Source organism: Rhinichthys klamathensis, unplaced genomic scaffold (assembly GCF_029890125.1).
Source record: "Rhinichthys klamathensis goyatoka isolate OS25496 unplaced genomic scaffold, OSU_Roscu_1.1 h1tg000043l_1, whole genome shotgun sequence".
Classification (NCBI taxonomy): Eukaryota; Metazoa; Chordata; class Actinopteri; order Cypriniformes; family Leuciscidae; genus Rhinichthys; species Rhinichthys klamathensis.
In genome coordinates, this window is record NW_026606590.1 from 358737 (window position 1) to 376695 (window position 17959).

Sequence of the window (17959 nt, forward strand, 5' to 3'; positions counted from 1 at the left end):
GAGCTGCATCTGTCAGCGGAACCACGTGAGGATGAGGGACTGTTACAAAAGGACTAACGCAGATCCTGCGACCTCTACGGATCTCTGCGTTACACAATTATTTATCAGAACAGAAGCAACAATAATGTCATAGGTAAAGCAGTTTCAACGATGCATTTCGCCGACTTCCTTGCAGGATCAGTGGGAGGTAGGCTATATAAAGTTTAAAGACTGTTGTTTGTCTGGTTCAATTCTCAGTTTTGTATTAGAAATGATGATTTGAGAGAATATATATGTTAAATGCTCTTGGTGTCAGTGTTTTGTTTTTGAGACAATGAGAAAATGTAGGCTATATAACATTAAAACCAACTCGGTGTTGCATTGAAGCAAGGAATAATAGCCTACATGTTATCAGTATATGGTCCATGGGAAAGAGAGAGAAACAAATAAAAACATGTAAAAGTTAATAAAAAAAAAAAAGACTAAATAAGAAGACAAGAAAAAAGCAATGCGTGACGCAGGAGAGAATTTAATATCCCAAAGTATTATTGATGAATGAATGAAAATGCACCATTGGAAATGTAGGCTATATTGGAGAGTTTCATTACACATAAAGTGCCTCAATTTAACCATTTCATGGATGCAATATTTACATACAGCAATGAATGAGATAAAACTAGTGAAACTATTCTCATCTCAATAGTTTGCCTGGGAAATGGGAATCTATTATTACACCATCACTACACGCATGTCTAAAAACTGCCAAATACTATTGTGTTTTCTTCATTTGAGACACAAAAAAATGGTTTAAGACAATGTTTAACACACTGATTATATATATATATGTATATAATAAAGCACAACTTTTATTGGTACAGGAGATCACGTGAACAACACTTAAAGTACTTGTATAACTTTGTTACACTTTCATTTTTTGAAGTGGTTTAAATAGATTATCCACATTGTCTATTTATTTTTGGATAGGAAAATAACTTTATTCTAGAGCTGCTATAAAACCAAAACAATCTCTGTCTGTTAGCCTACTTTAAGTTCCTATTATCACTGTAAAGCCACTTTGGAACAATCCTTTGTTAAAAGCGCTGTATAAATAAAGATGATTTGGATAGTGCATTTTCACATCGATGCTCACACATGACAGTTAAAGGGTTAAACTTGAGTCAAGAACACATAGAGTTATATATGAAGCCCATGGAGGGAGTGTAGAGGTATGTAAACTTAAAGGAGTAGTTCACTTTTTAAAAAACTTTTGCTGGTAATTTACTCACCCCCATGTCATCCAAGATGTCCATGTCTTTCTTTCTTCAGTCGGAAAGAAATGAAGGTTTTTGATGAAAACATTCCAGGATTTTTCTCCATATAATGGACTTCAATGGGGTCCAAACGGTTCAAGGACTAAATGACCATTTCAAATGAACAAGTCATTGACTCGAAAAAAGATGAGTTCATTTTGATGAACGAGTTCGAACAGGAGAGTTCGCAAGGCGAGCATTTGTGCCTATAAAACTTTAACTTTTTAATTTATTTTTGAAATGACCGATCGTTTCTCTAGATAAGACCCTTATTCATCGTCTGGTATCGTTTAAAGCCCTTTGAAGCTGCACTGAAACGGTCATTTAGACCTTGAACCGTTTGGCTCCCATTGAAGTCCATTATATGGAGAAAAATTCTGGAATGTTTTCATCAAAAACATTAATTTCTTTTCGACTGAAGAAAGAAAGACATGGACATCTTGGATGACATGGGGGTGAGTAAATTATCAGCAAAAGTTTTTTTAAAAGTGAATTAATACTTTAATTTACACCATTATTTTTCAATCATGTATGTATAAAAAATTATATAAAACAGATGAAGGCATAAATATGATATATTAAATGCTTTGTCAAAATCCTCAATTCGCACTAGTGTAGACAGAGGTTCTCATCTCTGTTCCTGGAGTCCAACTGTATTAAAGTCCCCCTGTAGTCAATCATTTTAACCCCGTAAAACTCATCTTTGATCACCAAAATTACTTATTTAAATGTTTTTTTTCCCCATATCTTGAATGTAACTCGACACCCTTGCCTCATTTAGTATGCGCGGTTCTATGAATATGGAAATGAGCCCTGCCTCCACTCACTCGCTCAGCTCAGAGATCCACTGGTTGACGATCACACGTTGATCTGATTGGTTACAAGGTCGTTTGTGACGTCAGAAACACCAGCGATTTCAAACCGTGTTTTTGAGACTGTCTTTGGTTCACTGCAGTTTTAAGCAGAAAATACTCAGCAATGCTGTCGACTTATGAACTTACACATGGTGTGTCTTAAAGCATATAAAAAACACCACATAGACACATAAACAACATTAAAAGCTGGATTTTCACCACAGGGGGACTTTAATATTTTGGGTGTCTTCCTTCTTTAACCCATTCACTTCAGGTCTTACACCTCCACTAATGATCTGAGTCAGGTGTGTGTGTTTATCAACAGATTGAACATGTTGAACAGAATTGGGTTAAAACTTGTTCTTTTCAGCAGCTCTTCCCAAATATTTAGTATTTCTTTTGTTCTGCATATCAATTATTGGAAACTTAAACATACAAATAAATGATATTGGTATGTGTCGTACTCAAGTGCATGATTATTACCTACAGGTGAAACTCGAAAAATTATAATATCGTGCAAAAGTTAATTTATTTCAGCAATTCAACTTAAAAGGTGGAACTAATATATTATATAGACTCATTACATGCAAAGTGAGATATTTCAAGCCTTTATTTGTTATAATTGTGATGATTATGGCTTATGAAAACCTTTTCACAATATTCTAATTTTGACTTTGGGGTTTTCATGTTGATCTGCTGTTGTTTTGCAGGAGCGTGTGGCGTTGCGGTCGGATATCCACTGGACACGGTCAAAGTAAACTCATTTCACCTGCATTATTGAACTTTTCAGCTCTTAAAGGCACAATATGTAAGATTTCTGGATTAAAATATCCAAAAACCACTAAAACAATGTTATATATTTAGTTGAGTTGTGTACTAACTGTACATTATCTCAAATGTTTCCAACAATCCAGAGAAATCGGCCGTTTTAACGAGTGTAACGGCCCTGTCAGTGATGTCATATCCGCGTTAACCTCGATTTACGCTTTTACTTTTGTAGAAACCATCAAAGACGCTTTAATGTTTTATTAGACAGATGAGCAAAACTAATCATTATAGCTCAACACAGTTAATCTTATTTTTTGAATCTCTTGTTGTTTATTGTTTTACCGCAAATCACACGTTTGTACCCAAAAAGTAAATCAGAAAGTTGTATTTGTACTGACAATAATACTGCATTTTCTCCACCATACATTGTTTTAAAAATGAATTGCATGCCATTTAACAAGAGTCATTCAGCTTTTATTAATATGATATTCTAATATCGATCTAGTTTACTGCAAAGTGCAACAAGTTACGATATAACAAAACTTTCAACGCACTCACATGTATTTTTTATGGAAGCTTGTTTCCGCCACTGAATAAAAAAAAAATAATAATAATTGCGACTTTTTATCTCGCAATTCTGAGATATAAAGTCGCAATTGCAAGAAAAAAAGGCAGAATTGCAACTTTACATCTCACAATTCTGACTTTACAACACGCAATTGCGACTTTATATCAATCAATTCTGACTTTACAACACGCAAATGCGACTTTATATCAATCAATTCTGACTTTATATCACGCAATTTCGACTTTATTTCACGCAATTCTGACTTTATATCTCGCAATTCTGACTTTATATCTCGCAATTCTGACTTTATATCAATCAATTCTGACTTTATATCTCGCAATTCTAACTTTATATCACACAATTCTGACTTTATATCTCGCAATTCTGACTTTATATCAATAAATTCTGACTTTATATCTCGCAATTCTGACTTTATATCAATCAATTCTGACTTTATATCTCGCAATTCTGACTTTATATCTCGCAATTCTGACTTTATAACCTGCAATTGCGACTTTATACCTCGGAATTGTGAGATAAAAAGTCGCAATTTTTAAAAAAAAATTTTTTATTCAGTGGCGGAAACAAGCTTCCATAAAAAATACATGTGAGTGCGTTGAAAGTTTTGTTATATCGTAACTTGTTGCACTTTGCAGTAAATTCTGACTTTATATCTCGCAATTCTGACTTTATATCAATAAATTCTGACTTTATATTTCGCAATTGCGACTTTATATCAATCAATTCTGACTTTATATCTCGCAATTCTGACTTTATATCAATCAATTCTGACTTTATATCTCGCAATTCTGACTTTATATCACACAATTCTGACTTTAAATCTCGCAATTCTGACTTTATATCACACAATTCTGACTTTATATCACGCAATTCTGACTTTATATCTCGCAATTCTGACTTTATAACCTGCAATTGCGACTTTATACCTCGGAATTGTGAGATAAAAAGTCGCAATTTAAAAAAAAAAATTTTTTATTCAGTGGCGGAAACAAGCTTCCATAAAAAATACATGTGAGTGCGTTGAAAGTTTTGTTATATCGTAACTTGGTGCACTTTGCAGTAAATTCTGACTTTATATCTCGCAATTCTGACTTTATATCAATAAATTCTGACTTTATATCTCGCAATTCTGACTTTATATCACACAATTCTGACTTTATATCTCGCAATTCTGACTTTATAACCTGCAATTGCGACTTTATACCTCGGAATTGTGAGATAAAAAGTCGCAATTTAAAAAAAAAAATTTTTTATTCAGTGGCGGAAACAAGCTTCCATAAAAAATACATGTGAGTGCGTTGAAAGTTTTGTTATATCGTAACTTGGTGCACTTTGCAGTAAATTCTGACTTTATATCTCGCAATTCTGACTTTATATCAATAAATTCTGACTTTATATCTCGCAATTCTGACTTTATATCAATCAATTCTGACTTTATATCTCGCAATTCTGACTTTATATCTCGCAATTCTGACTTTATAACCTGCAATTGCGACTTTATACCTCGGAATTGTGAGATAAAAAGTCGCAATTTAAAAAAAAAAAATTTTTATTCAGTGGCGGAAACAAGCTTCCATAAAAAATACATGTGAGTGCGTTGAAAGTTTTGTTATATCGTAACTTGTTGCACTTTGCAGTAAATTCTGACTTTATATCTCGCAATTCTGACTTTATATCAATAAATTCTGACTTTATATTTCGCAATTGCGACTTTATATCAATCAATTCTGACTTTATATCTCGCAATTCTGACTTTATATCAATCAATTCTGACTTTATATCTCGCAATTCTGACTTTATATCACACAATTCTGACTTTAAATCTCGCAATTCTGACTTTATATCACACAATTCTGACTTTATATCACGCAATTCTGACTTTATATCACACAATTCTGACTTTATATCACGCAATTTCGACTTTATATCACGCAATTCTGACTTTATATCACGCAATTTCGACTTTATATCACGCAATTCTGACTTTATATCACGCAATTTCGACTTTATATCACGCAATTCTGACTTTATATCACGCAATTGCGAGTTTATTTCACGCAATTCTGACTTTATAACCTGCAATTGCGACTTTATATCAATAAATTCTGACTTTATCTCGCAATTCTGACTTTATATCTCGCAATTCTGAGAAATAAAGTCAGAATTGCGAGATAAAAAGTCGCAATTACCTTTTTAATTTTTCATTCTGTGGCAGAACCAAGCTTCCATAATTTTATTATGATTGTTTTGATCGAGTGAAACAGCGCTGCGTTACCCAACTATTTAAATTTATCAAACAAAGTGACATGAATGAATAATTCAGCCTGTTTCATTAGTATAAAATAATGTAAATTTAAGTGATCAACCATAACAAAGTTCAAGTTCGGGGAAGAAGGAGGTGAACGTTTAATCCCAACTTTAATCGTAAAATAAACATAAACAACAAAGCGAAAGGAGCGGCAACTGCACTATATAAGAGTTATAAAAATGTTGCGTTTTGCTTCATACCACAATAACGTTATAAAACTTTAATACATTCACTTATTCACGAGTCATAGTCAAGCCAGAGCCCGTCTACAGTGGCCACTCCCTGTTAAGTCCTATTGTACCGAATTGTGTTTGTAGTTCCTCCAGAGTTCCACTGGGGGCGATCGCCGAGTGCGTGAGTGAATGCGAGTCTATGGAGCTAGGCGGCTAAATGTGTCTCTCTCACCCGATTGCCGTTGAGAAATCTCAGATTTTATTGTAGGTTTTGCAAGTTCAACATGGGTTATTGGGCGAAAGTTGAATGAATGAGTACTTATGTCCTTTTGATTTCTTCCAGGTTGAGTTGTTGTTGCCCATAACACGCTAGCATTCTGCTAATGGACGCTGGTTGGTCAGTGAAGGACTGATTACGGCCAGAGACACCGCTTGATGGCATCGTGGCATCCGGATTTAGTTTTACAGAAACTCTTCTAGCTCGTGTGTTTACCTGTGTCCGCTGTGTCGAGAGAACAGAAAGTGCAGAGCGCGAACGCACCGAATTGACTGAAGGATTGCCGTAAAGCAGTATCTCTGGTCGTACGATGTGTGTGACGTCATTGGCATTTTAAAAGACTTTTTAAAGCAAATAAGTGACTCTAAAAAATCTAACACCCAGTAATGTGTAATTTCTTTGCATTTCGTTTCGAATACAACATTCAAATTACTAGACAAAAAAATGATATCCTGAGAAAAGTGTATTTTGAGGGGCATATCTCCATAGACCTCCATTCATTCTGCACTCGTCCTGTGAGCGCCCCCATGTGGAGCCGGAGTGGAACTGCAGCCAGTTCAGGAGCCGGACGTTTACTGAGAGTGGGAGTTCTCCACTTATTACACACTCTCTGGTCAAGCTCATTCACGGCATCAAGTTATGCTTTTGTTTTGAATAAGCGACCTCTAGTGGCGAAACTTACACACTGTGCCTTTAACCTCAGACATGAATCATGGTGATTTCACACACTTGTTGCTGTTTTAGCATGTCCTCCAGACTTGAGTGTGTGTGTGTGTGTGTGCGTGTGTGTTGGACTTCTGCACAGGTCCGGATCCAGACTCAGAAACAGTTCACGGGAATCTGGCAGTGCATCGTAATGACCGTCAAGAAAGAAGGGGTGAGAAATTTACATTTGTGTTTAATGTTTAGTGCATCTTCCTAACGTCATTCCTGTGATGCAGTGTTATTAAAGTATCTTTCAGATAATATTAGTTTGAATTAATTTCAATTGAATTTTAGTAATTTTCTTTTTGTATTTTTATTCTTTTTTTAAAAATATGTCTATTGTTTTATAAATTTAAAGTAACAATTTTGTGGGTTACACTTTATTTTAAGGTGTCATAGTTACAGTGTAATTATATATTTAATTACTGAGTAATATTAAGCAACTACATGTATACTATAGGGTTAGGGTTTGGTTGAGGGTTAGTTGCATTATGCATAATTTACTGTTATTACTATGGTAAGTACGTGTAACATATGTAACAAGGACACTGTAAAATAAAGTGTTAGCATTTTTTGTAATGGTTTTACAGTAGTTAACTATAATATCCAGTGCTGGGTAGTAATTGATTACATGTAATCTGGATCATGTAATCAAAAATGTACTACTTGTGGATTTCATGATTGCATATTATTCACACAATGGCAGTAAATTATTCCTCATTCATTTGATTCTCCCAAATTCAGTCACAGGGTCCAATTCTCACTTTTAACTATGACTTGTGCCTCAATAAACTCTTAATGCTGCCTATTAATCGTTAGTAAAGTAGTTTAGGTGTGGGGCGGGTTAAGGGATGCATATGATCATGCAGAATAAGGCATTAATATGTGCATTAAAAGTACTAATAAACAGCAAATTATAAATAGCATGCTAGTAAGCAACTGGTTAAATAATGAGAATTGGACCCTCAACTAAAGTATTACCCATAATTATTCTTTTTACCCAAATTTTCTTTGTTTTAATGTATAAATGTGGTACACAATAATCCCATTCTAATCTAAGTCATAAATGAGTAAAGTCAAAAGTAATCAAAAAGTATTCAGAAACATTAGCATGTGTAGTTACATAACCGTTGTTTTTTTTTTTTTTTTTTTTTAAACGTTTTTTTTTTTTTTTTTTTTTACTTGGTAAAGGTGAACATATACATTTTTCACAAATACAACATGTGAAATACATATTTCAAATTTTTTTTTTTTTCATCACAATAAATGTAAAATTTAGAGTGTTTCCTTTAAAAAGAGACCAAACTTCAGTCTGTGATTCATTTTCAGGTACACTGTCAAAAAGTGAATAAATGGATTATAACTACTGCATAAGTATAATTTAGTACCATAAAATCCCCTAAAAATACAAAATATTAAATAAAAAACATAATCTAAAAAATATATATATATATTTTAATGTAAATAAAAAAATTCTTTCATTTTTGACCGATACGCGAGCACTACCAGAGGGTTAAATAAGTAATCTAGATTAAGTTACTAACTACAATTTTTGTCATGTAATCAGCAACTTTACTTGTATAGCATTAGCACATTTATGAACAACAGACGCTGCTTTACAACAGCGACTACAGTTCGCTAGTACTGATGATGATAACCCTGTGAATGCTCAAGTGTCTGCATATAATAACAGAGATGTGTATTTGTGTCCGGATGTTGCTCTGGTGTGTTTGCTCCAGGTCCAGGGCTTCTTTAAGGGAATGGCTTTGCCCGTCACCACTATATCCATGACCTCGTCCGTGGTGTTCGGCACGTACCGGAACTGTCTCCAGTGTCTCGCTCGGCTCCGCGGGACCGGCGCGCACAACTCCAAACTGGACATCTTCCTGTCCGGCCTGGCGGGCGGTGTGGCTCAGGTCAGGCGAGCGAGTGCTGCTCTTCGCTCTCTTTACACACACACAGTATTTTAAATTTTTTTTAGTGCTGTCAAACGATTAAAATATTTAATCGCGATTAATCGCATTAATGTTATAGTCAACTCGCGATTAATCGCAATTAATCGCACATTTTTATCTATTCTTAATGTCTCTTGATTTCTTTTTGTCCCATTATTTTTTCTCATTTTAATGCTCTTATCACCATGGAAAAGTGAATCGGCTTGCTTTGTGCAAATGTTTTTTATTGAAAACAACATTGGCATATACTGTTCAATTTCACACTAACATTCTCACTTGGAGCAAACAATCTCTCAATGTAACACTGTCCATCAATAAAAGGGTGAAAGAAATACTGACGAGGTCCTGATATTGACGAGGGGGCGGAGAATTCGCATCAGCTGTGTGTGTGTGTGTGTGTGTGTGTGTGTGTGTGTGTGTGTGTGTGTGTGTGTGTGTGTGTGTGTGTGTGTGTGTGTGCTTGGCCATCATCAGTGGTGTTTCAGACTGGACGTGCTGCGATGATGATAGCTCAGTTCACAACGACAAAACACACAGATCACTTTGGTCTCGTCAATGGAACCATTCGGCAACTTTTTAAAAGTAAACTTTCCATTCAGAATCTTATTGGCGTCCATTTCGGCGTCTCGCGCTCGTCATCCACTCAAAGCGTAACGTTAAATTACTATTTGGCCGGCTCGCAAGCCCAAACGAGTGTGTATGTTTTGTTTCCGGTCTAGCTAGATCCGCTTGCGCTTTGGTCGACGAAGCAACAAAACGTCCTCGCGCGGCGCAAGCCATTGAAATGAATGGGTTTCAAAGCGCCGCACCGCGTCCTGTTGCAGAAGCATGTGAAGAAAACTACAAAGTTTGCTAGGCCAAAAAGACCGTTAATCGCGCAATAAAAAAATTAACGCCATTAAAATGGGTTTGCGTTAACGCCGTTAATAACGCGTTTAACTGACAGCCCTAGTTTTTTTATTTACTTTATCGGAATGGTACGAAGGTTTTGGCACTTGCTGTGTGAAAACACAAGAAAATCATGGACATGCTTCGAAAAGCTTAAAGGGAGAGTTCACCCAAACATGACAACTCTGTCAGTAATGACTCTCCCTCGTGTTGTTCAACCCCGTCAGACTTTCCTTCATCTTCGGGACACAAATGAAGATATTTGTGATTAAATCTGAGAGCTGTCTCACTCCTCCATAGGCTTCTATTGTAATTGAAACTTGCCGGAACAGAAAGTTATTAAAGACATCGTTAAAATAGTCCGAGTGACGACAGTGGCTCAGCCTTAAGATTATCAAGCGACGAGAATACTTTCTGTGCGCAAATTGAATTGCTACTAGTAAAAATGTTCTCTTTTGATATCTGAACATGTATTTCTGATATCAATATAATTTCAGATATCTAAAATGTCTTTCTTACTAGTAACAATCACATTCACGATATCAGAAATTAACATCGTCACTAGTGAAAATAGAATTATTGATATCAATAATGAACATTGTTACTAGTAGCAATTCAACTGTTGATATTAAGAATAAACTTTTGCACTAGTAACTATGTAATTGTTGATATCAAAAATAAAGTTTTTTAGTAGTGAGAATTGTATTTCTGATTTGTGATGTTGGAATTTCAATTAGTAAGAAATCAATTCTTGATATCAGCAATTGAATTTGAATGGTGACATTTTACTAGTTAAAATACAACTACAGATATCAAGAAATATAGTTTTTAGTTGAAATTCAATTGTTGATTCATATCCTGAAATTTTGAAACCTCAAATTTTGAACACAACTTTAGATTTATGGCTTTGATTTTCTCGCAGTTTTAGAGTAAAATGTGTTTTGGAAATTATATATGTCATATACCATTTTTATTTTTCAAATGTAAAATTTGTTAAAAAAAAGTTCACTTTTTAAAACTTTCTCGGCAATAATCTGCTGAGTGTTTCATAAAACTGCAGCTTGAAAATATAATAAACAGAATGATATTGTGCAGATGTGAGCTGGTGTGGACACTAAAACGTTTTAGTTATCTTTATAGGTATCTACCTTGGTGTGAACAGGCTTAACTCATTCTAATGGACTTAAGATGTCTGTGACAACGTGATTTGCAATAAAACTGACTCACAAGAATTATAATAAAGATAACCATAACAAGTATATTAGCACTCACACCACATCGTTCTGTTTATAATAAGTCGCCTGTCGCTTTAAATGCTCGCGCTCTTTAAAGCAGGATGGGCTCTGATTGGCTGTCAATGTTTTTATCGTTCATCAGCTGGAAAACAAATCGTTCTGAAAGTGATTCCAATGTTTTTTTTCCTTCTATATTCTGTGAACAATGAGTTGGTAAATTTTGTGTATTATATTTAACGATATACAGTCAAACCAAAAATGATCCAGACACCAGATATCATTTTTTATATTGTTTCACTAGTGTGTGCAGGACACTATAGCTCATTTATGTAAGTGAGGAGAGCAAAATAAAGTAAACTGTGACATATTACACACAAATATTCCTCATACAGTGACTAATATGGGAGCAAATATTACTCCTCCACTTTGAGCTGATGATGTTTTGCTGAAGTGTGTTTTCTGTAATTGCTAATGCTCTTTTTACACACACACTGAACAACATGAAGCATTGCTTGGTCACTGTTGAGCTAAACTGGTATTCTCTAATTGTGTAGTTAAATTTAACAGCTGACAGATATTCAACATAATTCATGTGTGAGAGTCTAACAGAAGGACGGACAAAACCAGTCAAATATCCACTGAGTTCTGCTCATGTTTATCACCACTATAGCGGATAAACTGTGATGATGTGAGGAATGTTGAGGGTGTGTGAGGAAACTTTGGTTTGGCTGCGCCGCTATACTACAGTTGCGTTGTTACGATTTTTAAAACCATATTTTTATTGTGTTTTCCCTCAGATCTCTGTAATGTCACCGGGCGACCTGGTGAAAGTCCGTCTGCAGTGTCAGACCGAGAGCCGGCGCGGTGGATTGAGTCACGGGAAGCCCCGATACCGCGGGCCGGTCCACTGTTTGCTGAGCATCGCTAAACACGAGGGCGTTTCGGGGCTTTACCGAGGAGCGCTTCCTCTGGCCTTCAGAGACGGGCCTTCGTTCGCCACATACTTCCTGACCTACAACACACTGTGTTCCCGACTCACGCCAGCGGGACAGACGGAGCCCGGTGAGTGCACACACTACACACTCCAGCCGGTTAAACCTTCACACTCTGGAAAGGCCCTTGCACACTGAGACTGAAATGTTCGTAGGGCTGGGCGATAAAACGATAACGATAATTATCGCGATATAATTTTTCTCGATAAAACGATATCAAGAGGTCGATAAATGTTCGTATGCGCCAAAAGCGGAACGAAACTCATTTGAACCGCGCGCGCCTCACGGACCGTTTATCCGCTCGGCTCAAAGTCCAAACGGCAGCGCGAGCTCACTAGAGCAGACGCGTTTACTCTGATCGTCTCGCTCACGACTCGAGATCCAGTGAGAAGCGCTTGAATTCAGCAAAGAACACAAATGTCCAGTTTAAAGGCAGATGAAACACCGCTGACAAACAGGAGAAACACTGCGCAACGATACAGTCAGAATGCCTACCATGGATTTACTGTAAGGTTAGCCTAGTAATATTAACTGCACCATGAAATGTGGGATATACATATTGACTTGTATTATATTAATAATGTAGACAATGTATTAAATGTCTAATGGAATATAATTACAGTATTTAATAATGTATTTAACTGTTAGGCTACTGTTTTTCATACAAAAACCATAGAAACCATAAAGTTATATTTTGCCATGATAGTGAAGTGCTAAGTTATAGGCTATGCCTGGTTTTATCTGTGGATATCATGATCTAAACGCATGATGCTGGATGACCAATGGTTCATTTTAATAAAACGCAAACATAAAAAAAAATGCAGATTTACTGTCAACTCACTGTCAAATATGCATTTCGAGACAAAACATGTAATTTGAATATTGCAGGCTGCACTGCAAACTTGCTGAAGAAATATTTTTTCTATTCAGATATTTATTTTGTTTAGGAAAAATGACAAATGTTTCAATGTTCTACCTCAGATTTGTGAAATGTTCACCTGTTTGGCAATATGTTCTGACAATAAAGAGTAGTTTAAAACCACAATTAACGCTCTGGTTTCTACAACTTTCACTTAGGAAAAACAACGAAAATCTGCCTTTAAACTTGAAAGAAATAAAGATTTGACATTTATCGTGATAATTATCGATATCGACTGATATAAAAAAATTATCGTGATAATTTTTTTTGGCCAAATCGCCCAGCCCTAAATGTTCGTATGCGTTTTTCCGTATTCGTGATTCGCTGGCACTGAATTGTCAAAACACCATTGAAACTGCTTGAGCTACGGATGCGAAAAACGCAGAAAATCGAACCCGATCCAAATTTTTTTATGACGGACGAAAGTTTCGGAGGCGTGATCGACATTACGTGAGGTCGTATTTATTTTTTAACGTGCAAACATTTCGAACGCGAATTTCGGACTCGGTGTGCAAGGGCCTTTACACATCCTACCCTTGCGAAACCCTAAAATTATACTTACGTTTTTTTGTCCAGAAAGCTTATTTTATTTCAATTTGATTAAAAAAAAATCTATTTTTTAATGTTTTTTTTTTTTTTTTACCTTTAAATTATTAGATTTGAGCAATAAATAAATAGTCATTTAAGCACATTCCTCACATTCTTTCAACTTAAATTTAAAATAACTCACAATTTCATGGATAACCCTTTTAATTCAGCTCTAAATATCTTACATTGAGTGTTTCTGCCGACCTCTTGTTGAAAAATTAATAATATAAGATGATATTTCATAACTCTAGATGGGCTTATAGCTCTATATGGAGCATGTTCCTCTGGGTCCTAAAGTCAGTTCACTTCAGTGTGCATTCACATACACATGTAGATATTATAAAATAATTTTTTGGTAAAGTTTTAGCATTTTTAGTTTGCATTTTGAGCATTTTTAGGGTTTTCTATGTGAACTGAAGCATTCCTCGCATACCATTCATTCCTAAGGGGGTCAAACTGAGGATTTGATACTTTTTTTAATTTCAACCACAAAACTCCTCGAATCCATTAAATAATTTGTGTATTCGTGGTTCAAATACGACAAAGGTCCTGGGGTCTTGGACCCCTCTGATGAACACTCTTTTTTTTAAATAAAAAATAAATAAATTAGTTTCAGGTCAAAATGACCAGAGGGAAGGACGAACGAGGGTTAAGACATTTATTTATTCCGTGGAAAACTCTTTTACAGAAATATGAAATATAGTGAGTGATCTTACAATCTAGAAAAACACCCTAAATACTAAATCATTGTCATTATACACTGCCGTTCAAGAGTTTTGGATCGGTACGATTTTTAATGTTTTTGAAAGAAGTCTCTTCTGCTCACCAAGGCCGCATTTATTTGATCTAAAATACAGTTGAAATTGTGAAATATTATTCCAATGTAAATCATCTGTTTTCTATGTGAATATACAGTAAAGTGTAATTTATTCCTGTGATCAAAGCTGAATTTTCAGCATCATTACTCCAGTCTTCAGTGTCACATGATCCTTCAGAAATCACTCTAATATGAGGATCTGATGATCAACAAATATTTACGATTATCAATGATGAAAACAGTTCACTGAAATTGCATAAAAAAGTTATTTTTGATCATTCAGAGGCAGATAAATGTGCATGTCTAATATGATACAGGGTTTATAGAGATAAACATGCTGATCTAGAACTTTATGAAGTAATAGTCTCTGTTATGCATGTGATAACGTCACAGAAACTGTTCTGCTTGATGTTGTCAGAGTGGAGTTGCAGGAATGGCCGGCTGCTCGGGTTTAGTCTGGACTGGTCTGGTTTAGTCTGGTCTGATCTGGTCTAGTCTGGTCTGATCTGGTTTAGTCTGGTCTGATCTGGTCTGATCTGGTTTAGTCTGGTCTGATCCGGTTTAGTCTGGTCTGATCCGGTTTAGTCTGGTCTGATCCGGTCTCTGTGTTTGTGTTGTCAGAGTGGAGTGTGGTGCTGCTGTCCGGTGGAGTCGCAGGAATGGCCGGCTGGTCTGGTTTAGTCTGGTCTGATCTGGTTTAGTCTGGTCTGATCTGGTCTGATCCGGTTTAGTCTGGTCTGATCTGGTCTAGTCTGGTCTGATCCGGTCTCTGTGTTTGTGTTGTCAGAGTGGAGTGTGGTGCTGCTGTCCGGTGGAGTCGCAGGAATGGCCGACTGGTCTGGTTTAGTCTGGTCTGATCTGGTTTAGTCTGGTCTGATCTGATCTGGTTTAGTCTGGTCTGATCTGGTTTAGTCTGGTCTGATCCGGTCTCTGTGTTTGTGTTGTCAGAGTGGAGTGTGGTGCTGCTGTCCGGTGGAGTCGCAGGAATGGCCGGCTGGTCTGGTTTAGTCTGGTCTGATCTGGTTTAGTCTGGTCTGATCTGGTCTGATCCGGTTTAGTCTGGTCTGATCTGGTTTAGTCTGGTCTGATCCGGTCTCTGTGTTTGTGTTGTCAGAGTGGAGTGTGGTGCTGCTGTCCGGTGGAGTCGCAGGAATGGCCGGCTGGTCTGGTTTAGTCTGGTCTGATCTGGTTTAGTCTGGTCTGATCTGGTCTAGTCTGGTCTGATCTGGTTTAGTCTGGTCTGATCTGGTCTGATCTGGTTTAGTCTGGTCTGATCTGGTCTAGTCTGGTCTGATCTGGTCTAGTCTGGTCTGATCCGGTCTCTGTGTTTGTGTTGTCAGAGTGGAGTGTGGTGCTGCTGTCCGGTGGAGTCGCAGGAATGGCCGGCTGGACTGTCGGGACGCCGATGGACGTGATTAAAGCTCGTCTTCAGATGGACAGGAGATATCGAGGACTCGTCCACTGCATCACAGAGACCCTGAGGAACGAGGGCCCCGGGGTTTTCTTCAGGAGTCTGGGGATAAACTGCTTGCGTGCGTTTCCCGTGAACATGGTGGTCTTCGCCGTGTACGAGGTCAGTGTCCGTGTGCTCAGGTCCCCGGCTCTGGATCAGCTCTCATGATCACATTATGTTCTTACTGTATTCTCATGTGCATCAACATCATGCAGAGGACTGCATTTTTTTGCATGAAATTATGATTTTTTGGGTAACATTTATTTTACAGTGTCCTTGTTACATATGTTACATGTACTTACCATAGTAATAACAGTAAATTATGCATAATTACATGCAACTAACCCTCAACCAAACCTTAACCCTATAGTATACATGTAGTTGCTTAATATTACTCAGTACTTAAATATATAATTACACTGTAACTATGTCACCTTAAAAATAAAGGGTTACACTTTATTTTAAGGTGTCATTGTTACAGTGTAATTATATATGCCGTAGTTAGTTACATTGCACTTATTCAAATAATACTGAGTAATATTAATTAAGCATGAGCTTACTATACAGTTCCGGTTAGGGTTTGGTTTAGGGTAAATTGCTTCTAATTATGCACTAATTACTACATATATATGCATGTAGTAACTACGCCACCTTAAAATAACGTGTTACCAATTGTTTTAAATATTTTGCACAATGTATTTAAAAAACAAAGCAAGAATTAGTTATATTTTATCCCCAAATCAAAAGGAAAAAATATATTTTTATTAAGATATTTTGCATGATATAGTATTATGTAGTGACTAATTTATTAGAATAAGAATAACTGTATTACCATTAATGGAGAGTAATTAAAATGTCAGAACTCATGAAGCAATAATTGAGGTAAAATTGTCACCAAAATAATCTCTCAATGCACCCCAAAATCAAAACAACAAATATTGTATCTTTAAATAAGATGCATGATGCATTATTGACTTTACACTCTAAAAACTATTAATATTTAATTAATAAGAAGCTACGAGCAAGAGTGTCAATCTGATATCGATTTTATACAACAGTTCAATAAACAAGTTATTGTGTTTTTGCTGTATTTCCCCAATGAGAATAAATCTAACGCAACATTTATGAATGAACATGTCAAACGTAGTCAGTTTGCTTGTTTTGTGTTTTATTGTTAAATGGTTTGTGTTATATGTTGCCGTTACCCGGGTTGCTGGGATCTGTACATTGTGGATACTTATATATCTTTGATTTATTTTGTTTTGGTACTGTTGTTGTTTTTGTGGTTTGATACTGTTTTTGGGACGGTTTACTTGTATATATTTCTTCACTGCTGGATTGTTGGATTTTCGGTGCACTTGTAAATAAACACCATCATACTCTGATGAGTTATTACGGGTTGATCATCATTTTTGTGTATTTTTTGGAGTCGAGGTGACCCAGTCCAAACGTCTACAGCATCACATATTTAAAGAGATAAAACACATTTATAAAGAGACTATTTCGAGTGAAATATGAGATAACATTCTTAAATAATAAAGTAATATCAGTTGCATTGCATGAAATGTTTTTGTCTCTTGTTTTCATATGGTGGGCTCGGACTGTCAGTTCATGCTTACTTTCACAGAAACAGAGCTACTAATATATAAAACATAAACAAACAATTTGACATCACATGACACACTGGTAATTTAGAGACAATAAATGCTGTTCTTTCCATCTTACTATAGGGCTACTTATTAAATATTTATCATCTGCTGGTTAATGGCGCCATCTAGTGGCTTCTAGAGGTCACACACACACACACACACACACACACACACACACACACACACACACACTCCTGTCTGTCTGTCTTGATTACACTGTTTAAGCCGTCACATGAAAAGTTTTGATGGACTTTATTGTGTTTGTGTCGAGCCGGCGTGATGTTTCCACTGGACTAAAGGCTGCGTGTGAAAGTAGCTTTTGTTGAGTTTAGGGGAAGGAAACCGCCAGGAATAAAATCTAAATCTCTTGAGCTAAACCGTTCAAAATCCCACCCAGTTAATCCCAAGCACATAAAAAAGAAGACAATTAGAGCATTTTGCATTCATTTGGAGAAATATTACATGCTGTTACAAAGCTGTATGCGTGTACAGAGTCACTA

At 36.2% G+C, this 17959-nt stretch overlaps 1 protein-coding gene across 1 annotated transcript; it reads left to right on the forward strand.

Annotated features, from left to right (window-relative positions):
- Window positions 1–92: 92 nt before the first annotated feature.
- On the forward strand, window positions 93–16029 carry slc25a47a (solute carrier family 25 member 47a). Its single transcript, XM_056247187.1, has 6 exons — window positions 93–187; window positions 2854–2897; window positions 7064–7135; window positions 8703–8879; window positions 11839–12103; window positions 15698–16029. The coding sequence occupies exons 1-6, from the start codon at window positions 151–153 to the stop codon at window positions 15976–15978; spliced, it is 876 nt and encodes a 291-aa protein (XP_056103162.1). The 5' UTR covers window positions 93–150; the 3' UTR covers window positions 15979–16029.
- Window positions 16030–17959: the final 1930 nt, after the last annotated feature.